This window comes from Poecilia latipinna, unplaced genomic scaffold, assembly GCF_001443285.1.
Source record: "Poecilia latipinna isolate Pla-1442-1.1 unplaced genomic scaffold, P_latipinna-1.0 Scaffold1021, whole genome shotgun sequence".
In the NCBI taxonomy this organism is placed as follows: Eukaryota; Metazoa; Chordata; class Actinopteri; order Cyprinodontiformes; family Poeciliidae; genus Poecilia; species Poecilia latipinna.
The window spans coordinates 198,711-217,453 of record NW_015113637.1 but is presented as its reverse complement, the minus strand read 5'-3'; the positions used below and the strand labels follow the sequence as shown (position 1 = coordinate 217,453).

Genomic DNA, 18,743 nt, shown 5'->3' with positions numbered 1-18,743 from the left:
AATAGGCGAGAGCGGTCCATGAGGGTCTATCCTTATGTTGTGTCTATGGTCCAGAGGCTCAGGACCTTCTTCTTCTCCTGCTCAGTGGAACTTCCCCAGCGCCATGATTACCAGGAAGGTTGGCGCCGCCCTGGCCGCCGGCTGCACCGTGGTGGTGAAGCCGGCCGAGGACACGCCGCTGTCCGCCCTGGCTCTGGCCGAGGTCAGCCTCCGTCTCCGGCTCCGGTCCCAGTCTGGTCCGGTCCTGGTGTTCATCCTGCCTCCTGTCTCCTGCAGCTGGCGCAGCAGGCGGGCGTCCCGCCGGGTGTGGTTAACGTGGTTCCCTGCTCCAGGGAGAAGATGACCGCCGTGGGCCGGGTTCTGTGCTCCGACCCGCTGGTGGCCAAGATCTCCTTCACCGGATCCACGGCAACCGGGAAGGTGAGACCGGACTCCACCGGATTGGACTGGACCGGCTGAGGTTCTCAGCCGGTCTTCTCTCTCCTCCAGGTGTTGCTGAAAATGGCCGCCGACTCAGTGAAGAGGGTTTCCATGGAGCTGGGAGGCCACGCCCCCTTCATAGTGTTCGACAGCGCCAATGTGGAGCGTGCGGTGGGCGGAGCCATGGCCTCCAAGTTCAGGAACTCGGGACAGGTGAGGCGGGAGGGCGGGGCTGTGCTGGTGTGACGCAGCGTCTGGCTGACCGCTCCTGACCGCCCTGCAGACCTGCGTGTGCTCCAACCGCTTCCTGGTCCAGAGCGGGATCTACGAGCGCTTCCTGGACGGGCTGGGCCGCGCCATGGACGCCGAGCTGCATCTAGGCCATGGGTCGGAACCGGCCACCACGCAGGGACCGCTCATCAACGCCAGAGCAGTGGAGAAGGTTGGACCCAAAGCCAACGACCCAGAACACTTCCAGAACCAGAACCGCCTGCTCTGCCTCTCACTGGGCCTTTACTGAATCAATCAGGGTGCATTCTGGGAAAAACTCTGGTTTCTGGACCAGAACCTTTTCCAGAAAACACTGGATGGTTCTGGATCCAGTTTAGGTCTGGATCACGATTTAATGGTTTCAGATCAATCTATCGATAATTATTGATTAGCTTTTTGCTTGAAGTATCTGAAATCCTGTTTGTATTTTAGCCTAAAACTGCTGCTGCGCTCCTTCAACAGGTAGTTGCTAGGCAACCAAAAGTGAGCGGGTTTGTTGTGGCTGCCCAGCTAGCTTAGCTAGCCTTGAGTTTGAGTGGCTAGAGCCTTTCCTCTGCCTATATCTGCCAGAATGCTTCGCAGTAGGGCTGGGCGATATATCGAGTATACTCGATGTACCGGGATATTTTCAATTTACGATTGTTAAAATGGCTATATCGCAACTACCGAGTATAAATTGTTGTTCAAATAATAAACTTTCGCGGTCAAATTCACTGCGAGTATGGTTTATCCGAAACCCTATGAATGCATCACTAGTCTGAAGAGGAGTCAGATGAACTCGTCTAGTTCCGGACAGAATCAGCGCTGGACCAATAACTTGGCAGTAGTTTGGATTTTATATGGAGGATGTCGAACAAAATGAGGTCATTTGCGAAACATGTTATAAAACTATTGCGACAAAAGGCTGAACCACAAAGTTACTTTCCCCCCTAATCAGACTATTCTTTGAACGGTTTCACTTCGTTAAAGTGAAACCTGGAGACGTAGGTAGGATTCGTTTAGTGATATGCAATGGGAAAAATAACTCAAAACCTCTCGCTCTCTGTTGGATTTACGATACACGCAGACTCGTTGCCACAGCAACTGACAACAATTCAGCACCAAAAACTCTCAAACATTACCCCACATAGAGCAGAACATTCAGTTCGTTACAGTTTTCGGTTTATAGGCTTGATGTGTATTTTGCGATTATTAATAAGTGATCACTGTGGTAGATTAGCCACCGCTGCTATTAGCCATGCTGCTGCTATTAGCCACGCTAACACAGCGGTGGTAGATTAGCTAATTTAAACACCTGCTTCACTGATGATCTGTCAGTTTGTGTGTAGGTCGCCTTTTTATTTCTAAACTGAACCAAAACACACCTTATTCCACAGCACAAATATGTGCTGTGGAATAAGCATTTGTCAAATGAAGCATAACTGACCTACTTCCTTCGTCCTCGCTATTTTGTTCTCAGTTTAAACTTATTTCTCACCTTGTTATCAAGTCATAGTGTAGACAGTTCATAGCAAAACACTGCATCCCTTTTAATATGAGCTTACAGGTAAGTAGCAGGGAAATAGGCGGGAGCTGGCCTGGGTGACATCATGCTGCAAGGAGTCTATAGTTTAAAATAACATTGGAGCTCAATTAAGAATATTGATATATATATCGAATATCGTGATATAGCAAAAATATATCAGGATATTAGATTTTCCTCATATCCCCCAGCCCAACTTTGCAGTTCTGATCACAGTTCAGTGAAACTGATATTGATCACATGTTCATATTATATTATTGATTTAATGCCCAGGCCTAGTCCAGTGGTTCCGGATCAGACGGTTCTGGATCTGTTGGGGGTCGGATGGTTCTTCAGCTGGTTGGATGGGGTTCTGATGAGGTTCTGATGGGACGGCGTCTCTGCCCCAGGTAGTCCATCATATAGAGGACGCCGTGTCTCGTGGTGCCCGGGTTCTGCGAGGCGGGAAGCGTCTGGACGGGTCGTTCATGGAGCCAACCCTGCTGGCGGGCGTCACCACTGACATGCTGTGTACGCAGGAGGAGACGTTTGGACCGCTGGTTCCGGTCATCAGGTTGGAGTGGCGGGTTCTGCTCTGGGGGCGGGCCATCCAGGTCCGAACCAATCAGCAGCTGTTTTCCTCGTTTCCAGGTTCGAGACAGAAGAAGAAGCTCTTGCTGTGGCCAACGCTGCCAACGTCGGGCTGGCAGGTGAGAAGGTCCGGTTCCCCTCAGGCTCTGCAGAACCTGAACTCAGACAGATCTGGTCCCAGTAGAACCACCGTGAAACCAGTAGAGAAACCGGTGTAGTTAAAGCAGGGGGGGGCAGCTCCAGGCCTGGAGGGCCTCCTGCAACTTTTAGATGTCTCAACTTCAACACACCTGAGTCAAACACTGAGGCCGTTAGCAGAACCTGACTGCACTGAGGAGGAGATTCAGCTGCTGGATTCAGGTGTGTTGGACCAGGGAGACGTTAGAGCTGCAGGACTCGGACCTCCAGGACCAGGATTGCCCACCGCTGAGTTAAAGTGTCTTCGAGACACTTTACCTGCTGAGCTCAGGTGGTACCAGTCAGTCCAGTTAGAGGAAAGTGGAAACTCATATTTAACACGACTGCCTGCAGAAGAAGAAAAAAAACAAAATAAGGAGGGACATGCTAGCACCGCTAGCTCAAAAGTTAGCACCGCTAACTCTAAAGCACTGATTATATGTATTATGTCTGCTAACTCCACACTTGCATGCCAACATAGTATTTAGGGTGAAGCTAACACTAAAGCGCTATGCCAACATGGTATTTAGGGTGAAGCTAACACTAAAGCGCTATGCCAACATGGTATTCAGGGTGAAGCTAACGCTAAAGCGCAATATCCCTGAACTTTCTTCAACTGAAAGTTTACTTAACAGCCCAGTAAATTAGCCCTTCAAGATTGATTTTGAAAAATGTATTAATTTAGGGATTTCTAAATGCAACATTAGCTCCTCTATTAACGTGTTAGCTTAAGGGTTCCCACCACTCAGTCTGAAGATCTTGTGATGTCAGTTTGAACCTCAGATTCTCCTCAGGCTTTAGATCGGAATCCACAAGAATCAAACCCACAAAGATCGTCTGTGACGCCTCCCTCCTGGTTCTGATCCAGTTCTGCGCTGTCTCTGCTTCCAGGATACTTCTACTCGCAGGACGTGGGCCAGATCTGGCGGGTGGCCGAGGCGCTGGAGGTGGGCATGGTGGGGGTCAACGAGGGGCTCCTGTCCGCCGCCGAGGCCGCTTTCGGTGGGGTCAAGCAGTCCGGCCTGGGCAGGGAGGGATCCAAGTACGGCATCGACGAGTACCTGGAGGTCAAGTACATGTGCTTCGGAGGCCTGAAACCCTGAACCGGGCCGGAGCTGGTACCGGCACCATAGACAGGAAGGAGTGAGAGCTGCTGATCAACATGACCCAGGAAGCTTCCCAACCCTCCAGCATGTCTGCTGCCATCATTAATAATTATAGTCAGTTAGATTTCTAATGTACTTTACATTTTAAAATCTCAACATTCAGGATCAAATATATAGTAAAAATAAGACAAATCTAAAAAATTTTTAAATAATGAACTAAATACCAGGATTAATAATTAAATAAATGTACAGAAACATTAAAATCACCAGGATTTAAAATAGTTTTTTTATTATTATTGCTGTTTTTTTCTATATAAGTAACATTTTTATGTCTTAAATTGTTCAACTTTCCTGTCTGATCTGCTGCCTGGTTCCACTAATTAAAGGTTCAGTGTGTAATGAACACTGCCATCTGGTGGTCAGGGAAGGTATTACAGCCATTAGGTTTAATGACCCCATTTCCTCAGACTGAGCATGTTAAACATGGTTTTGTAATTTCTGACCCGAAAGTGATTTTATGTTTTTCCCTCAATTATTTTGGAAGGGCTAAGCTCCGCCCACTTTTACACATCACGTCCTAGAAGCTGTTTGATTGGCCCCAAACTTACAGAACCCCTTGCCTGATGCATTCAGGCAACAAAGTGCAGAAAAAACCCAACTGAAGTTGGAGTTTCATGTTGACTTTAATCTGATGGATTTTGGATGAATCCAGAATCTGGGTTTCCTGCTGGAACCGGGTCGGTTCTGCTGCAGATGGAGATCTGTGGGTTTGTTGGATGCTAGATGTTCAGTTGGTAACAAAGTGTCTTGGATTATTCTGGAAAACTTTGCTGTTTAGATTTTTGTATGTTTGTGTTTGATCTGAAATAAACTGATGGATGAATTCATGTTTTATTTGTTCGGCTTCTCCTGAAACTTTGACCATCAGAGAAAATTAATGTCTGGTTCAGTTAAATCACGAGATATGAAGCGACATGGAGCTGGTTCTGGTGAGACGTTTGGGTTCACCAGGATGCTAAATAGTCCCAGCTGGGTTCGGTTCTGGTTCTGATGGTTCAAAATGAGCAGCGACATTAAAGGAACAGTCCAACAGGCCCAGATGAACAGAGCCTGAACTCATGTCTTGGTGCTGCCCCCTGGAGGCCAAGTCTTTGCTTCATGAACGTTTCTCTGGGAAGAACAAATGAAACCTGTGAACCGAACATGTGCTGCCACCAGGAGGCGCCGTCCAGACTTCCTGTCTTCACCCGAAGGCGTTCCCATTGCGCGCGGCCTGGGAGCTAACCCGGTTCCGGTTGCGGACCGGCCGGCTGAAGACGGAGTCCTGGTCGCTGTCCAGCTCTGACTCGGACATCATGAGGCTGGAGTTGTGCTCCGTGCTGCGGTGCTTCAGACCTGTGCAGGACAGGGGCGAGTTACTGAGCGGGAACGTTCGGATCCATCCAACAGAACCGTCATCTGTACTGGAAAAGGTTCTGACCAGACCGGTCCCCTCCCCAGAAAGGCTGGGATTAGCTTTCATCCACAGCTGGATGAGACACAAACCATTTTTACTTTTTATATTGCTTTGCAGAAGGTTCACCCCCAGATTAAACCAGAATTAAACCCGTATTAATCCCAGAATAACCCGTTAGTCGTACTTCTGCACCTCTTGAATGGATGTCGGATCAGATCGTTGTGAGATTTTCATGTTTAGAAATTCTCTGCTGTTTTTGTTGCTTCATTGAAAAGTTTTGCTGCTAATTCCAGTAAAATTTCAATCAGAAATTGGGAAAAGAGTGAATCCTTGTCACTCTGGGGTTTCCTGAAGGGCAGGGCAGGGCGGTCCGGTCCGGTCCAGAACCTGCAGAGCCGGTGGACAAACTCACTGAATCTGGGCCGTAGCTCCAGCCGCTCCTGCTCGTCCATGTCGTCCAGGATGGTGTACCTGGTCTTCTTCCTGCCCTTGCTCTGCTTCCTCCTGCAGACACACAGAACACCGAATCGGACCCGGTGGATTCCGGATGGGATCCTGACCCAGAGGTCCAATCTCACCTCCGGCTGCAGCAGACGAAGGTCCAGCTGAGCGACAGGATGAGGACCATCATCAGGAAGCTGCTCAGGATCACGAACAGAACCCTCCACTCTGAGGGGACGAGCAGAGCCGGGTCAGAGGCCGACCACAGGGAACATCTTTAGAGCCACCGGCTCAGGAATGAGGATAAAAATGTTACCACAGTTACTCTCTCCGTCCCCGAGGTAGAGCCGGATCAGGTTCTCTGTCCAGAACGGGTCACAGGAACACTGTTTGGTGATTGGATCACACTGGCCCCGCCCTGAACAGCTCAGCTCGCACGCTAACGAAACAAATGACACCAGAACACAAAGAGAAAGCAAACATCCATTTCCTTCTTATCCGGGGTCGGGTCATAAGGTCAGCTGCCTAATCAGGAGTCTCCAGGGGAAACAGCAGGCCAGCAGAGAGACATCGTCCCTCCAGCGTGTCCTGGGTCTCCCCTCCTCCTGGTGGGACCTGAACTCCTCACCAGGGAGGCGTCCAGGAGGCATCCTGACCAGATGCCCGAGCCACCTCAACTGGCTCCTCTCGACGTGGAGGAGCAGCGGCTCTACTCTGAGTCCCTCCCGGATGACCAAGCTTCTCATCTCTAAGGGAGAGCCCAGCCACCCTGCGGAGGAAACCCATTGTGGCCGCTTGTATCCGGGATCTCGTTCTTTCGGTCATGACCCAAAGCTCATGACCACAGATGAGGGTAGATCGACCGGTAAATCGAGAGCTTCACTTTTTGACTCAGCTCTCTGTTCACCACGACGGACCGGTACAGCGCCCGCTTCACGGCTGACGCTGCCCCAATCCGCCTGTCGATCTCCCGCTCACTTCTTCCCTCATTGGTGAAGAAGATCCCCAGATACTTAAACTCCTCCGAGGGCAGCCCTGGCGGAGTCCAACTCGCCCTGGAAACGAGCCCGACTTAACGCTGGCAATGCGGACCAGACCCTGGCACCGGTCATATAGGGACCTGACAGCCCGTATCAAAGGTACCTCATACTCCCAGAGCGCCCCCCACAGGGCTCCCTGAGGGACAAGGTTCAACGCCTTCTCCAAGTCCACAAAACACATGTAGACCGGTTGGGCGAACTCCCAGAACCCTCCAGGACCCTGCTGAAGGTGTAGAGCTGATCCGGTGTTCCACAACCAGAACCAGAACCACACTGCTCTTCCTGAATCCGAGATTCCTCTCCAGGACCCTAAACGGACCTTGCCAGGGAGGCTTAATAGTGTGACTCTACCGTTCCCCTTTTGAATAAGAGACCGCCACTCCGGTCATCCCAACCTTAAGGAACTCTGAATCTTAACTATTCAGAGTTCAGGTGAATAGTTACGGTGTTGTGGAAAGGGGTACCCATGTCTGCTTTTCAGGCTGTGGGTTAAAGCCAGGGCACCAGGAGCTGGCCAGGGAACACATTGGTCTATTCATCTTTAGGCTGAACTTTATGTGGTGACCCTACGAGGAGCATGAGGCCCCTGATGGCACAGCTGACGCTGGGGCACTCAGACCCTCCACTAGGTGGCAGCCAGGGACGGGCTGACCACAGACAAACAGGAAGTAAAGCTAAGAGCCAATCGGAGTGACCCAGCCAGGGGAGCCATCTAAACATCCCCAGCAGACACATGTTCCCCGATGGTTCTAGATGGTTCCACTCTAAAACATGAACCCGGACCGGTCGGGACCAGAACTCACCCACAGTGTCGACTCTCAGCACCTTGAATAGCAGGAAGTCACTCTTGTCTCGGAGCAGCTGCTTCCTGAGCAGAACCACCAGGCTGGAGGCCGGGACGGGTCCGGTTGGGCCCTGGACCCAGAACTGCAGAACCGTGCTGAAACAGAACAGCAGAGCAGAGTTCTGATCCAACTAGCAGCCAGCAGGTACAGGTACAGTGAGCGGCGTCTATTTGGGCCTGTCCCAGTCCGAGTTCTGATACCTGAGTTGGGTCCGTCCCTGCAACGCCCGGACCCGAATGTCCCGGTCCAGGACGTGGATCAGTGCGGCGAGCTGCCGGACCAGTGTGTCCCTCTGAGCCACGCTTACCTGAGACACTGCCACCAGCATCTCTAGCTCCACCTGCTGGCCGCCGCCTGGTTCTGCACAAACCAACACAGAGGTCCGTTTACCCTCAGAACCTCAGCAGAACCTGAGCTGTGCGGCGGCCTACCTGGCCGGACTTCCACGGTGGCAGTGGCGGTGCTGACCCGGCCCTGAGCGTCCGTCACCCTCAGCTGGAACAGGTAGGTTCCCTCCACTAGGTCCGACAGGTACAGGACTCGCCGGGTCTCCGAGCCGAACAGGACCTCCTGCACAGAACCGGGAGGTTACCTGAGCGGGCCATTTGGGCCTAAACCGTTCAGAATGGGTGGTACCCCGGCTGCTGGACTCTGGCTGTCCCTGGTCCACCGATACTGGACCTCCGTCTGGTCTCCATCAGTAACTGACCCCTCCAGAACCACGGAGCTGTTGGGCAGAACCAGAACATGGCTGCCGCTGGCGTGCGCCACTGGAGGAAGACTGCGGGCTGCAGGGGGAAGGAGACAAGTAGTACCAATCAGAACCAGAACCAGAACCTACAGCAGAACTCACCTTCCTGGACCCGCACCGACAGAAAGGCGCTGTCTGTCGCCCCCTGCTGGTCCGACACTGTCAGCTTGAACGCATAGCGCCCCTCTCTTAGGCCCGTCGCCATGGCAACCGCCCTGTCGGCATCCTGCAGCCGCAAACCAGGAGGACCGCTGCGGACACAGGTGGCAGAGAGTCCGTCAGGTACCGAGCTGCCGGTTCCGGTCCCGGTCTGCAGAGCTGCTCACCTCACCACCTCCCAGCTGTAGCCGCTAACGCCGCGGTCGTCGGTGCTGCCGCTGCCGTTGAGCAACAGGCTGGCACTCAGAGGGAGAACCAGACGGAGGTCCGGACCCACAGCGGCCAGTGGGGCTCGGTTCGGCCCCTGGGGTTCTGCTGGGGCCGGAGGACAGACAGAACCTCAGAGAAAGAACCAGCTGAAACGATCAGAACCGGGCTGCAGGTCGACATACCTGCAGTAGTCGGGGGGAGAGCGGCTGAGGAGGAGAGGTCAGAGGTCACCTGGATCAGCGGGTCTGTGGTTGAAGCCTGGAGAACCTTCAGAGGTTCTGTCAGAACAAAAACAACTCCAGCATTAAGCTTCTGTCCAGAACCAGAACCCTTTGCAGAACTTCGGATCAGACCTGAAGTTCTGTTCCCGGCTTCAGAAGAATCGGTTGGTTCTGATGTCACAGCAGCGCCGAGGTCCACCGGATCCACCAGGTCCCCTATGGGATGACCTGCTGGAAGACGGTCCAGATCAGGCCGGACAGAACCACCAGAACCCGACCCAACATCAAGCATTATTTCTGCAGTTGGTTCTGACCCGCTCAAAGGGATTTTCACGTTCTGCATTTTTAAAGGCAGCCACAAAATAACCATGGTTACCATGGCAACAGCCATCAAAGGAAAGAACAGGTTCTGGCCCTGTTGGAAAGGTTTGGGTCTTTGTGAAAAATATTTTAAATTAAACCAGGAAGTGAATGTTGTCACATGACTGATTGTATCGTCCAATCAGAGAGCAGAACCCGGGTCCAGATTAGAGTCGCCTACCTGGGTTCACCGTGGTACTAATGACATCACCAGGCATAGTCATGTGACCCGTAGGGGCGGAGTCAGTGACAGACGCCGCAGATGGAGGAAGCTCGGGTCTCTGACTTCCTGCCTGGAGAAGAGGAAGAGGAGCAGGAGGTTCTACAGGTTCTGTTCACCAGAAGCTCCATCGTTGTTCTGGTTCTGATCTAACTGCAGATCCTGTAGAGCTGGTTCTGTTGGTTCTGACACGGAGCAGTCTTCACTCACCGTTCCCTCTGCAGCAGCTGGACCAGCTGGTTCTGTGGTTCTGGTCCGCTCCTCCTGACCCGCGGTTCTGGTTCCGGTCAGGTTACTGTCTGACTCCACCCCTCCAGGATCCGCTTCCTGTGATTGGTTAAACACGTCCCAGAACCAATCCGCCTCCAGGTCCGCCGGGTCGGACCAGGTCGGGTCGGGGCCGTCGAACAGAGCCGGGCCCCTGAGGGCCTCCAGGTCGCCGCCGGGCCCCCGCGTCCGGTCAAACGGCGCCGGCCTTCCCAGGGACTGCAGCTGGGAGCGGGCCGGACGCTGCAGGAAGGCCAGAACCGAGTCCGCGCCGGGTCGGACCTGGGGCCGGCAGTCGGCCCCCTGCTGGCAGCTCAGGACGTAGCAGCGGCCCTTAAAGCGCCAGGCCAGGTCGCAGTCTGGGAGGTCGCAGCACGCCGCCACGCACCGCTGGAGCGACGCCGCGGCCGGCACGCGCACGATGCCGCTGCTGTCCGCCGCCGGGGACACCACGGCCTCCGGGAAGGTCGCCCCCTGCCAGCAGGGCGGTGCCACTGCAGCTGCAACACAACCAGCAGAGGAAGTGAAGGACGAGACGGTCCGTTCATCATCTATCAGCTGTGAACGGATTCAAGATCTGATTTCATGTTGCTGAGCCTGAAACAGGGAATCAGTCTGAAAGGTTTCAGATGCTTTTATTTTGAAGGTTCTGCCTGAAATCTAAAACATTTTTCTACCATGAGCAGCAGAACCTTCTGGGTCCAAACCAGGTTCTGATTGGTTAAACAGAACCTTTAGGTCCAGGTTATCCAGAACCAGTCAGAACCAAACCAACCGGAAGTGAATGAGCTATGGCGTGTCTCTCTGCTTTCTGGTTGGTCAGAAAACAGGAAATGGGAGACAGAAACATTTCTGCATGGAGAAACTGGTTAAATCAAAAAGGTTCTGAATATTTTACCGGGTCAGAACCATCATTGATCTATGCTGAAAAAAATATGGAAGATTATCGATGAGAAACTAAATCAGTAAAAATCCTTAAAGAATTCCTGAAAGTTTTTACCCTCCATGATGTGAAGCAGCAGCAGCAGCAGAACTGTTTTCCTCCACATGGTGGCGCTGTGTGGATCCGCAGCCTGAAAACAAACAGCAGCTGGAAGATCCGGTCTGACAGGAAACCAAATAACCCGACATTCTTTTTTTTTTAATCCACCTTATTCTGAGCCCCCATGAGGCTTTGCGTGATTTATGGGAGCGACTTCCGCCGCAACCCAGAACCGCCATTTGTTTACATGTTAGCAACTAGCTAACTGGCTTTCCACAGAGGATTTAGGCCAGGGGTCCCCAAACTACGGCCCTAAGGTTTCTTTCTCCAAAAACTAAGACGGCCCTCGCAGGAAAAAGTTTGGGGATCCCTGATTTAGGCTATAAAATATGTGGGAACTCCAGCTATCACAGCTTAAATGCGGCAATATTGTTTTACTGCTACCTACAGCTAATGCGGGGAGGGATGGCGACTTGAAGAAATAGACGCAAATAACCCGCACTAGCATATTTAGCTACTCCACTGACTCAGTTGCTTCAGATGCAGACGTGGGCTTTTCTCCACTGTATTGTGGTCCACACAATACAGTGAGCACACATAAAGCATTTTGGGTTCTCTGTTCAAGTTTAGAGTTTTTAGTCAAATTCTTTTTGTTTCCTTAACTGTCGGTAGGCGATGAAAACTACCGCTTACCACAGAAACTCTGCCTTTTTGATTTGGGAGCACATTCAAAACACACCTGTTGGTGTAACATAGTTAAAATGGTTCAGGTTAAATCCTGCTGAAATGCACCATCTGCTGGTAAAACGTTGTATTGCATTCACCTTAGATAGAGCGAGTATTATGGGTAATCCTCAGAGCCATGAGGATCACCGACGAGGAAGCGTGTCTCTGCTATGTGATAAAGAAATATTATTTATGCATTTTATGAAATATGTTTTTGTTTTTGCATATTATTGAAATATGTTCAATCCAGGTCACGCTAGTTCTGTTATTATGTCGTTTTTGTCGTGTTTAAGAATGTTTAGTTCCCGGGAAAGTGCAGTGGGAATTTCCCACCCGGTAACATTATGGCTCCTGCATGCAGGAGCTGGTTTATCCCAGACTGACCTCACCTCCATGCCCGTTGTGTGAAATGCAGATGGAGAATTAAAGAAACAGCTGATGCCAACTTGAGCAGCTCCTTGTCATTCATTGCCACCAATAGAAGCCACCAGAACCACATGGGCCACACTGCCACAAACTAAACTTCATCTGATTATTAGAGAACAGCACAACAGTTCCCCGAGCTTCACAAGGGCATCTTACGACTCTTTCCAGTGGAAAGTTGCTCTGTATAACGGGTTAATGTGTGATTCGGTTCGGTTCTGGTCCAGTGGGAGATTCTCCGTATTACGGTCTGGAGCGCAGCAGCTGCGGTCAGCAACGGAGAACCTCAAGGTTCTGGTTCTGATGGACTAAATGAACCCAGATAGTTTATTTTGTCTTATAGAAAAAGTATTGCTGCCCCAAACATAATGATAGAGACTCAGATCATGAACTTTATTATTTTTTAAATTCAAACGAAAAATAAAATTCACATCACACCGAGCTAATATTATGTAGTTCTGGTGTTTTACACCGTCAGCGCTAACAGCAGCTCAGACTCTGACCAGCTTCTCTGCTTTCTCTTTATTCCTGTCAGCTCTTCAGAGAAACGAGCTGCTAGCAGCGATGCTAATTCACGGTCATTACGTTACAAAATGTACCGATCTTGTTCCTGTCGCTCCCCTGATTAAACTCACAATTACGATCCTCTGCACTGAGCAGCTCTCTGACAGCAGACGGTGTGTCTGTGAACAAGTTTTACTAAATATTGTATTATAACCGAAAACAGAGATGTAACTTCTATCATGAATATAGATTAGCAAAAAATCCTACAAATTAGTGAAATACTGCTACTTCCGGTGAGCTCCGGAAGTAAGACCCATAATCGTTTCCTCTGTAAGGCCCCCAGGAATAAGGTGATAGAACAATGACAAACTCGCAACATGTCAATAACAGACATTACAAAAACTAAATATCACAACTCCTGCTGTTTACAAGTCACAATTAGGAACCGAGGTTCGAACATAGTATTAAAATTAGTTAAATAAATAAAATAAAATAAGTTAAATTAATAAGAGACTTGTTAGGGGGCTACTAACTGAAAATCTTCCATTTACTGATACAATTTTTTTGCATTTAAATTCTACATCTTTTTCAGACATCCTTTAAAAAGGAAAGTTTGTTTTTGAGAGCAGTGATTGAGAGGGAGCGTTTTGCATAGCGACATTTATGGATATAATATTTAGTTACAATAATAGACCCTTTTCACAGTGATGTCAGATAATGGCCGCCGTAACTCGAAGAGGTGTATCTTTACTTCCGGTGTGATTTTGCCTCGGGAAACCTGACTGAAAAATTCATGGATACTAATTATCTTAAGGATATAATAAAAGGTAAGGTTAATAACAACAGTATTTAAGTGTTAGCCGTTATTAGTCATTGTCAATTTACCATTCTCCACCTCTATTTAAAGGAACCAGCCTCCGATCGGAGAGTAAACCAGCTAGCAGCAGCTTTAGCCACAGTTAGGAAACATATACACCGCTGCCTGTCAGTGCTGTGTTGTTAAAAGTTTCACTAAAATCACTGACATCTTCCAACAGTTGTTTAGAAAAGCATTTTAAATATTGATTTAAGCGCTATCTGCCAAATAATTTACATATTCTGATGTGATTCATCATTTCTCCATTTGTTTTGTTCATCTTTCTCAGCAGTAGCCGACCTAACAACCCACCATATCTGGGATGGTCTTGTTCCTCTGTCCATGGCAGGTTCAGTCAATCAGCTGTGGGACATCTGCTGCCTAGTCAAACTATCAAGGGCCTCTTGATTTAAAAGGAGACAAACCAGTACAGAGCCTCCCTGCTCCTGCAAGTCACACTTCTTGGATGAACACTCAATACTGCAGCTGTTAGAAATGAAATCTTTGTGTATCTATCCTTTAATTAATATCTGTATGTATCTATTAATAAATTAATTGATGTTGTGTAGAGTTCTGTAAAAACTATTGTAAATAGCTTCTCTTGAGTAATTTACATATGTGAAACTTTTACATTTAAATTGTTTCTTTTTGTAAATTTTACACATCTGGCAACAAAGTATGTGGAGGAGAGGAAATGCTAAAATTAAAGCTGCTATTGTGGACCAAAGACATAAGGTTTGTGGCTGTTTCTTTAAAACATCTATGTAATAATTATATTAAACACTACATGGTTACTACATTACACAAACAGTTAATTTAGTCATTGATAGAGAAAATGTATTTACAAAAGCATATCAATTTTATTTCAACATTATGTACTCAGGGTTTACAACTTAAGAAGACATCCATGTAGGGTCCTTGGTGGGTGCCAGTCTGCAGTGAACTGGTGCCAGTCTGCAGTGAACTGGTGCCAGTCTGCAGTGAACTGGTGGATGACAGAGCCAATAGTAAACTGTAGTGAGCAGTTTGGAGCAGAAGTCCCACCATGTGATCCACAGGGTTTTCCCACCTGAGCACAAACTTCATGCACTTTGTTTCCACAGGCACCACAGCAGAATCAAGTGTAACCTGTTAAAAGGGATATAAAGTTGTTATTCCTATGTTATCAATTTTCTACTGCCAAGTCTACAGGAAAACAAAGTAAAAGAAACTGAACCTTCTAAGTTCTAATCTATCTATGACAGCATCTTCCTCCTCATGTCTCTATCTTAGTAAGAGTTTAACTTCTCAGGACGTGGTGGAGCAGCGGGTGTTTGGCATAACTGTCAAGTTTTGCCAAACTTGGACTTGTGGCTACAGGTAATGTTACTGAGCGGGTGGTGAAACTAGCATAAGTGAGGAGGGTTTAATACGATCATGCATTTTACGTGAGAGGTGGCAACCCCAGTCTATACTATAAAATCTGATTAAGATTAGAGCCTAAATACATTTTATTTCCAAAACAGAAAGGCTACATGATGTTAGCCAGCTAACAAATGACTATTGCTATCCTAGCATATCAAGTAACAGCTAGAAAAAACCAAAACACGTACCTTCGTAGTCAAACTGGTATCAATCAGCGAGGAATTTGTCCAGTTTGGATTATGTTGATGAAGAAAAACTGTTTGCAAATAGTGATATATCTTCAAATCATATTTGTGGCAGCAGCTTTAGAGTCCAGAAACAGCGTTAACTACACACACCGGAACTAAAGATACACTGGATCGAGTCAAAACGGATGTTGTCTGACGTCATGTGAAAAAAAGCATTGACTAAAAATTCCACATTTTTTTCTTTGACAAACTGAACTGAAGGTTTTGTAAAGAAATAAAATCCACATCTATTTTTTTGTTTTAGAAGACAGAAAGTTACGAAGTTGATCCCATAAGTTTGACACTTCTTTACATTCAAAAAACAAATGTTTAGTTAAAACCACAATTCTCAACTTTAAAATTAAACCTCACTCTTAAGAACTCATTTGAAGGGTATGTGTTATTATTTTAACATAATATAATATTAATATAGATTTTTCTACCACATAGAATGGCTCTGTTGCTCCACAGTGGGACATTATGGGGCTGAAGTTGTGCTTGAAGATCAATTTCCACTGTAACAAAACCTGTTGATGGAAAGAAGAGAGTTGTAGGGAAGTTTAGATAATTCAAAATCACATTTCAATAACTCAATGCCTCCAACTTTTCGAAATATGAACGATGGAACAACAAACCAAATAAGAAAAATAACCCGACATTCAGCAGGACCAGCGTGACTTTACCTGATCTGGCCGGAAATGCAGTTTCAGCACCACGGAGCTGGAGAGCGCACCTTTAGCCCCGCCCAGCTGCAGCACAGCGGCAGGAGCTGGAATAAAAATCAAGCATTCATTACTTTAAACTGCACAAAACATCGATAATTAATCAGCAACGACAAATAAAGCATCAATATCGATCAGTCTTTTGTTCGGCAAATATTAAGAGCAACAAAACCAACATCTGAACACGGATTTATTCCAAAGAACGTTTCAGTTAAAAGATAAAACGGGATCTTATTTCTCATATGTGAAATAGTAATATAAGGAGATAAAAGCATGGCCTAATTATCAAATACAAATCAGATCTTTTAGTTAAAATCTTATTTAATGTCTTCAGTCACAAAACAGTCGTAAAATGAGGATTCTGGAGCGGAACCAGCGGAGCTTCTGCCAACAATCCGACATTTCCAACCATCGTGAAAAGATCCGACCTGCCTCGTGCTCCAGTCGGAGATCCGCAGCGCGTGACGGACTGTTGACCCACCGGGAGGAGGAGGACTCTCCTCCCGGTTCTCCCAGGTTCTCCGGGACCCAGCTCGCTGGTTGTCCACAACCAGAACCACTCAGCGCATCCCGGAGGAGCGAAAAGAAACGAGTCATCCCAAGGCAGAATCACCTGCCCCACTTCCGGTCCGTTCCTACAAAATAAAACATCCCAATAATCCTCATGGGGATGTGGAACCAGAACCAGAACCATTACATGAGGATGGGTGAACAAAAACATCAGGGTTTTTTTAATGTCTTTTATTGACGATTTTGTTAAAAAAGCAACATTGCCATGGTAACCACAGTCAGATATAAATTAGACAAACAGAAAATTTAAATAAACGTCTCCGGGTTCGGGTCAGAACCGCCAGGAAGGGCCCAGTCCTGAGTTCTGCCTTCAGCACATCAATCGGAGTGAATGAACAGAACCAGAATGGAGACAGGAGGAAGAACTCTGAAGGTCAGAACCAACCAGAACTAAACAGAACCAACCAGAACTAAACAGAACCAACCAGAACTAAACAGAACCAACCGAGCATGCTCGGTTGGAGTTCTGCATTTCTGGCTGAATTTGTGTCTGATTTCAAAATTTGGTTCTTAAATCCAGAAACTTGTTTTCCAGAGGAGGGTTGACAGACGTTCAGAAGCTTGTCTGGATTCTGGCTGGGTTCTGGTTGCATTCTGTTCTGGTTCTGGTCAGGTTCTGGCTGGTATTAAACCAATCAAAACTCTGATATTTTACATTTTCTTTCATTTCACTTCTGAATCGTTCTGCCTCTCATCCCAGATGGTTCTGATCCATCCTGACCCATCCAGGCCTGAATGGGACATTTGACCCCAACTGGACTTTGAAGCGAATCCCAACTGGTTGGAAAGCAGAAGCCTGGATGCGTCGCTGAGTCAATAGAACCGGTTCTGAGGAGTTAAAACGGGTCAGATCTGTTTTCACAGTTTCAACAATAAATATCTCATCCACAACGTTCCAGTTCAGGAAGTGGATTCCCAGGGGAATCTCCGGTTCGGATCTGGGTTCCCGCTGATGCCAATGAGCCTTCCTCTGACTACAGAGCAGATCCGCAGCCGGGTCCGATCCGGTCGCTCTGGTCCGGTCTGATCCGGTTGCTTCAGGATCCATAGAGGTTGGTAGGAAGTAGGATGCTGTGCCGTCCACCAGGGGGCAGCAGAGAGGCGAAGCGGGTGTTGGTTGGGTGGTGTGGTCCGGTCCGGAACAGCTCAGCACTCCAGAGGTGGGTGGAAGCTCCGTCTGCAGTCGACGGCTTTGGTGCTGGGAGGCTGGGCCCGCTTCCTGCGGAGCTCGTCCCGGCCCAGGGAGCTGCTGAGGCGCAGGAACGCCGTCTTGTACTTCTTATCGAATGCAGCTGTAGAAAGAGATGGGAGAGGATTGCACAGCTGAACTTCCAGAACCTTCCTGGTTCTGATCGGAAACCCGACTCGGATCATCCAGGAGTCTTACCGACGTGGTCTTTTCCCATCGCTGCCAGAGTCAGGAACAGCATCTCTCGGTAGAGACTCCTGTCAGTCGGGGAAACACAAACATCTGAGTTCAAGCTCAGCATGAATCATCAGAACCGGTGGACCGGTCCGAACTCCCACCTCTGGGTCTGTGGCGACCCGGGCTGCTTCTCCAGGGTGTCCAGGAAAAGCGTGATGGCCTTGTGCACCTCGTTCATGCCCACCCAGCGCAGAACCTCCTCCAGGAAGGACAGGGTGAACGGGTGGTTGTGCCGCCTCCAGCTGTAGCTCCTCATCGGGGTGCCACCTGGTGGAGGAACACGTTAAAGCACGGCGGGGACGCTGTGTCCTGTGATGGACTCGTCCGCCTATCGTCCTTACTGTGGATCCTCCAAAGGACGTAGAGCGGCGGCCAATGGTCGGTGTCGGGGCTCAGCGTGTCCCAGAGGAGCCGGACCTTCACCGCAGAGTTCTCCGACTGGAACAACCAAGACAGGCTGTTAACAACCCCGGAGGCCCCCCTGCTGGAGGAGGAGCCACTGGTGGAGGCCCCCCCCTGGTGGAGGAGAAGCCACTGGTGGAGGCCCCCCCCTGGTGGAGGCCCCCCTGGTGGAGGCCCCCCTGCTGGAGGCACCCCTGCTGGAGGCGCCCCCCTGGTGGAGGCCCCCCTGGTGGAGGAGGAGCCACTGGTGGAGGAGGAGCCACTGGTGGAGGAGAAGCCACTGGTGGAGGCCCCCCACTGGTGAAGGCCCCCCCCTGGTGGAGGCACCCCCCTGGTGGAGGCCCCCCTGCTGGAGGGCCCCCTGGTGGAGGAGGAGCCACTGGTGGAGGCCCCGCCCTGGTGGAGGCCCCCCTGGTGGAGGAGGCCCCCCTGGTGGAGGCCCCCATGGTGGAGGCCCCCCTGGTGG

General features: G+C 49.4%; 3 protein-coding genes across 8 annotated transcripts in view; 1 reads left to right on the top strand and 2 right to left on the bottom strand.

Moving 5' to 3' along the window:
* The window catches only part of aldh5a1 (aldehyde dehydrogenase 5 family, member A1 (succinate-semialdehyde dehydrogenase)), an 11,253-nt gene extending 6,931 nt beyond the window's left edge, over window positions 1–4,322 (top strand). The window contains exons 4-10 of the mRNA XM_015050965.1: window positions 86–202; window positions 277–420; window positions 490–633; window positions 704–862; window positions 2,602–2,765; window positions 2,843–2,901; window positions 3,851–4,322. Of these exons, the coding sequence (XP_014906451.1) occupies window positions 86–202; window positions 277–420; window positions 490–633; window positions 704–862; window positions 2,602–2,765; window positions 2,843–2,901; window positions 3,851–4,062 (999 nt within the window). The 3' untranslated portion in view covers window positions 4,063–4,322. The remainder of the gene's footprint in view (window positions 1–85; window positions 203–276; window positions 421–489; window positions 634–703; window positions 863–2,601; window positions 2,766–2,842; window positions 2,902–3,850) is intronic.
* Window positions 4,323–4,583: 261 nt separating this feature from the next.
* Window positions 4,584–16,588, bottom strand: kiaa0319 (KIAA0319 ortholog). Of its 6 annotated transcripts, none has more exons than XM_015050957.1 (18): window positions 16,312–16,588; window positions 15,841–15,926; window positions 15,601–15,684; window positions 11,036–11,108; window positions 9,979–10,535; window positions 9,730–9,841; window positions 9,321–9,419; window positions 9,150–9,245; window positions 8,925–9,072; window positions 8,701–8,849; window positions 8,484–8,635; window positions 8,279–8,417; window positions 8,048–8,207; window positions 7,806–7,942; window positions 6,279–6,401; window positions 6,100–6,190; window positions 5,934–6,025; window positions 4,584–5,460 (listed from the first exon to the last, which is right to left on the bottom strand). In XM_015050957.1, exons 1-18 carry the CDS (start codon window positions 16,571–16,573, stop codon window positions 5,309–5,311), a joined length of 2,712 nt encoding a protein of 903 aa, XP_014906443.1. In that variant the 5' UTR covers window positions 16,574–16,588; the 3' UTR covers window positions 4,584–5,308. The 6 variants fall into 6 exon arrangements, with proteins under 6 accessions (XP_014906443.1, XP_014906444.1, XP_014906445.1 ...); XM_015050958.1 differs by having other exon boundaries at window positions 8,925–9,069; XM_015050959.1 differs by having other exon boundaries at window positions 9,321–9,416.
* A 27-nt stretch (window positions 16,589–16,615) lies between these two features.
* Window positions 16,616–18,743, bottom strand: part of dennd4b (DENN/MADD domain containing 4B) — a 48,798-nt gene continuing 46,670 nt past the window's right edge. Inside the window, exons 26-29 of the mRNA XM_015050956.1 lie at window positions 18,217–18,313; window positions 17,977–18,142; window positions 17,837–17,895; window positions 16,616–17,741 (exon numbers count right to left, since the gene is read on the bottom strand). Coding sequence (XP_014906442.1) covers window positions 17,596–17,741; window positions 17,837–17,895; window positions 17,977–18,142; window positions 18,217–18,313 — 468 coding nt within the window. The 3' untranslated portion in view covers window positions 16,616–17,595. The remainder of the gene's footprint in view (window positions 17,742–17,836; window positions 17,896–17,976; window positions 18,143–18,216; window positions 18,314–18,743) is intronic.

Bases quoted from the DNA above. Each gene is read 5' to 3' on its own strand.
- kiaa0319 (XM_015050957.1), bottom strand. From the start codon at position 16,573: ATGGTTCTGGTTCTGGTTCCACATCCCCATGAGGATTATTGGGATGTT. The intron at 15,685-15,840 runs GTAAAGTCACGC...TTCCATCAACAG, and splicing joins TGCATTTCCGGCCAGATCAG to GTTTTGTTACAGTGGAAATT. The intron at 9,073-9,149 runs GTATGTCGACCT...CTCCGGCCCCAG, and splicing joins TCTCCCCCCGACTACTGCAG to CAGAACCCCAGGGGCCGAAC.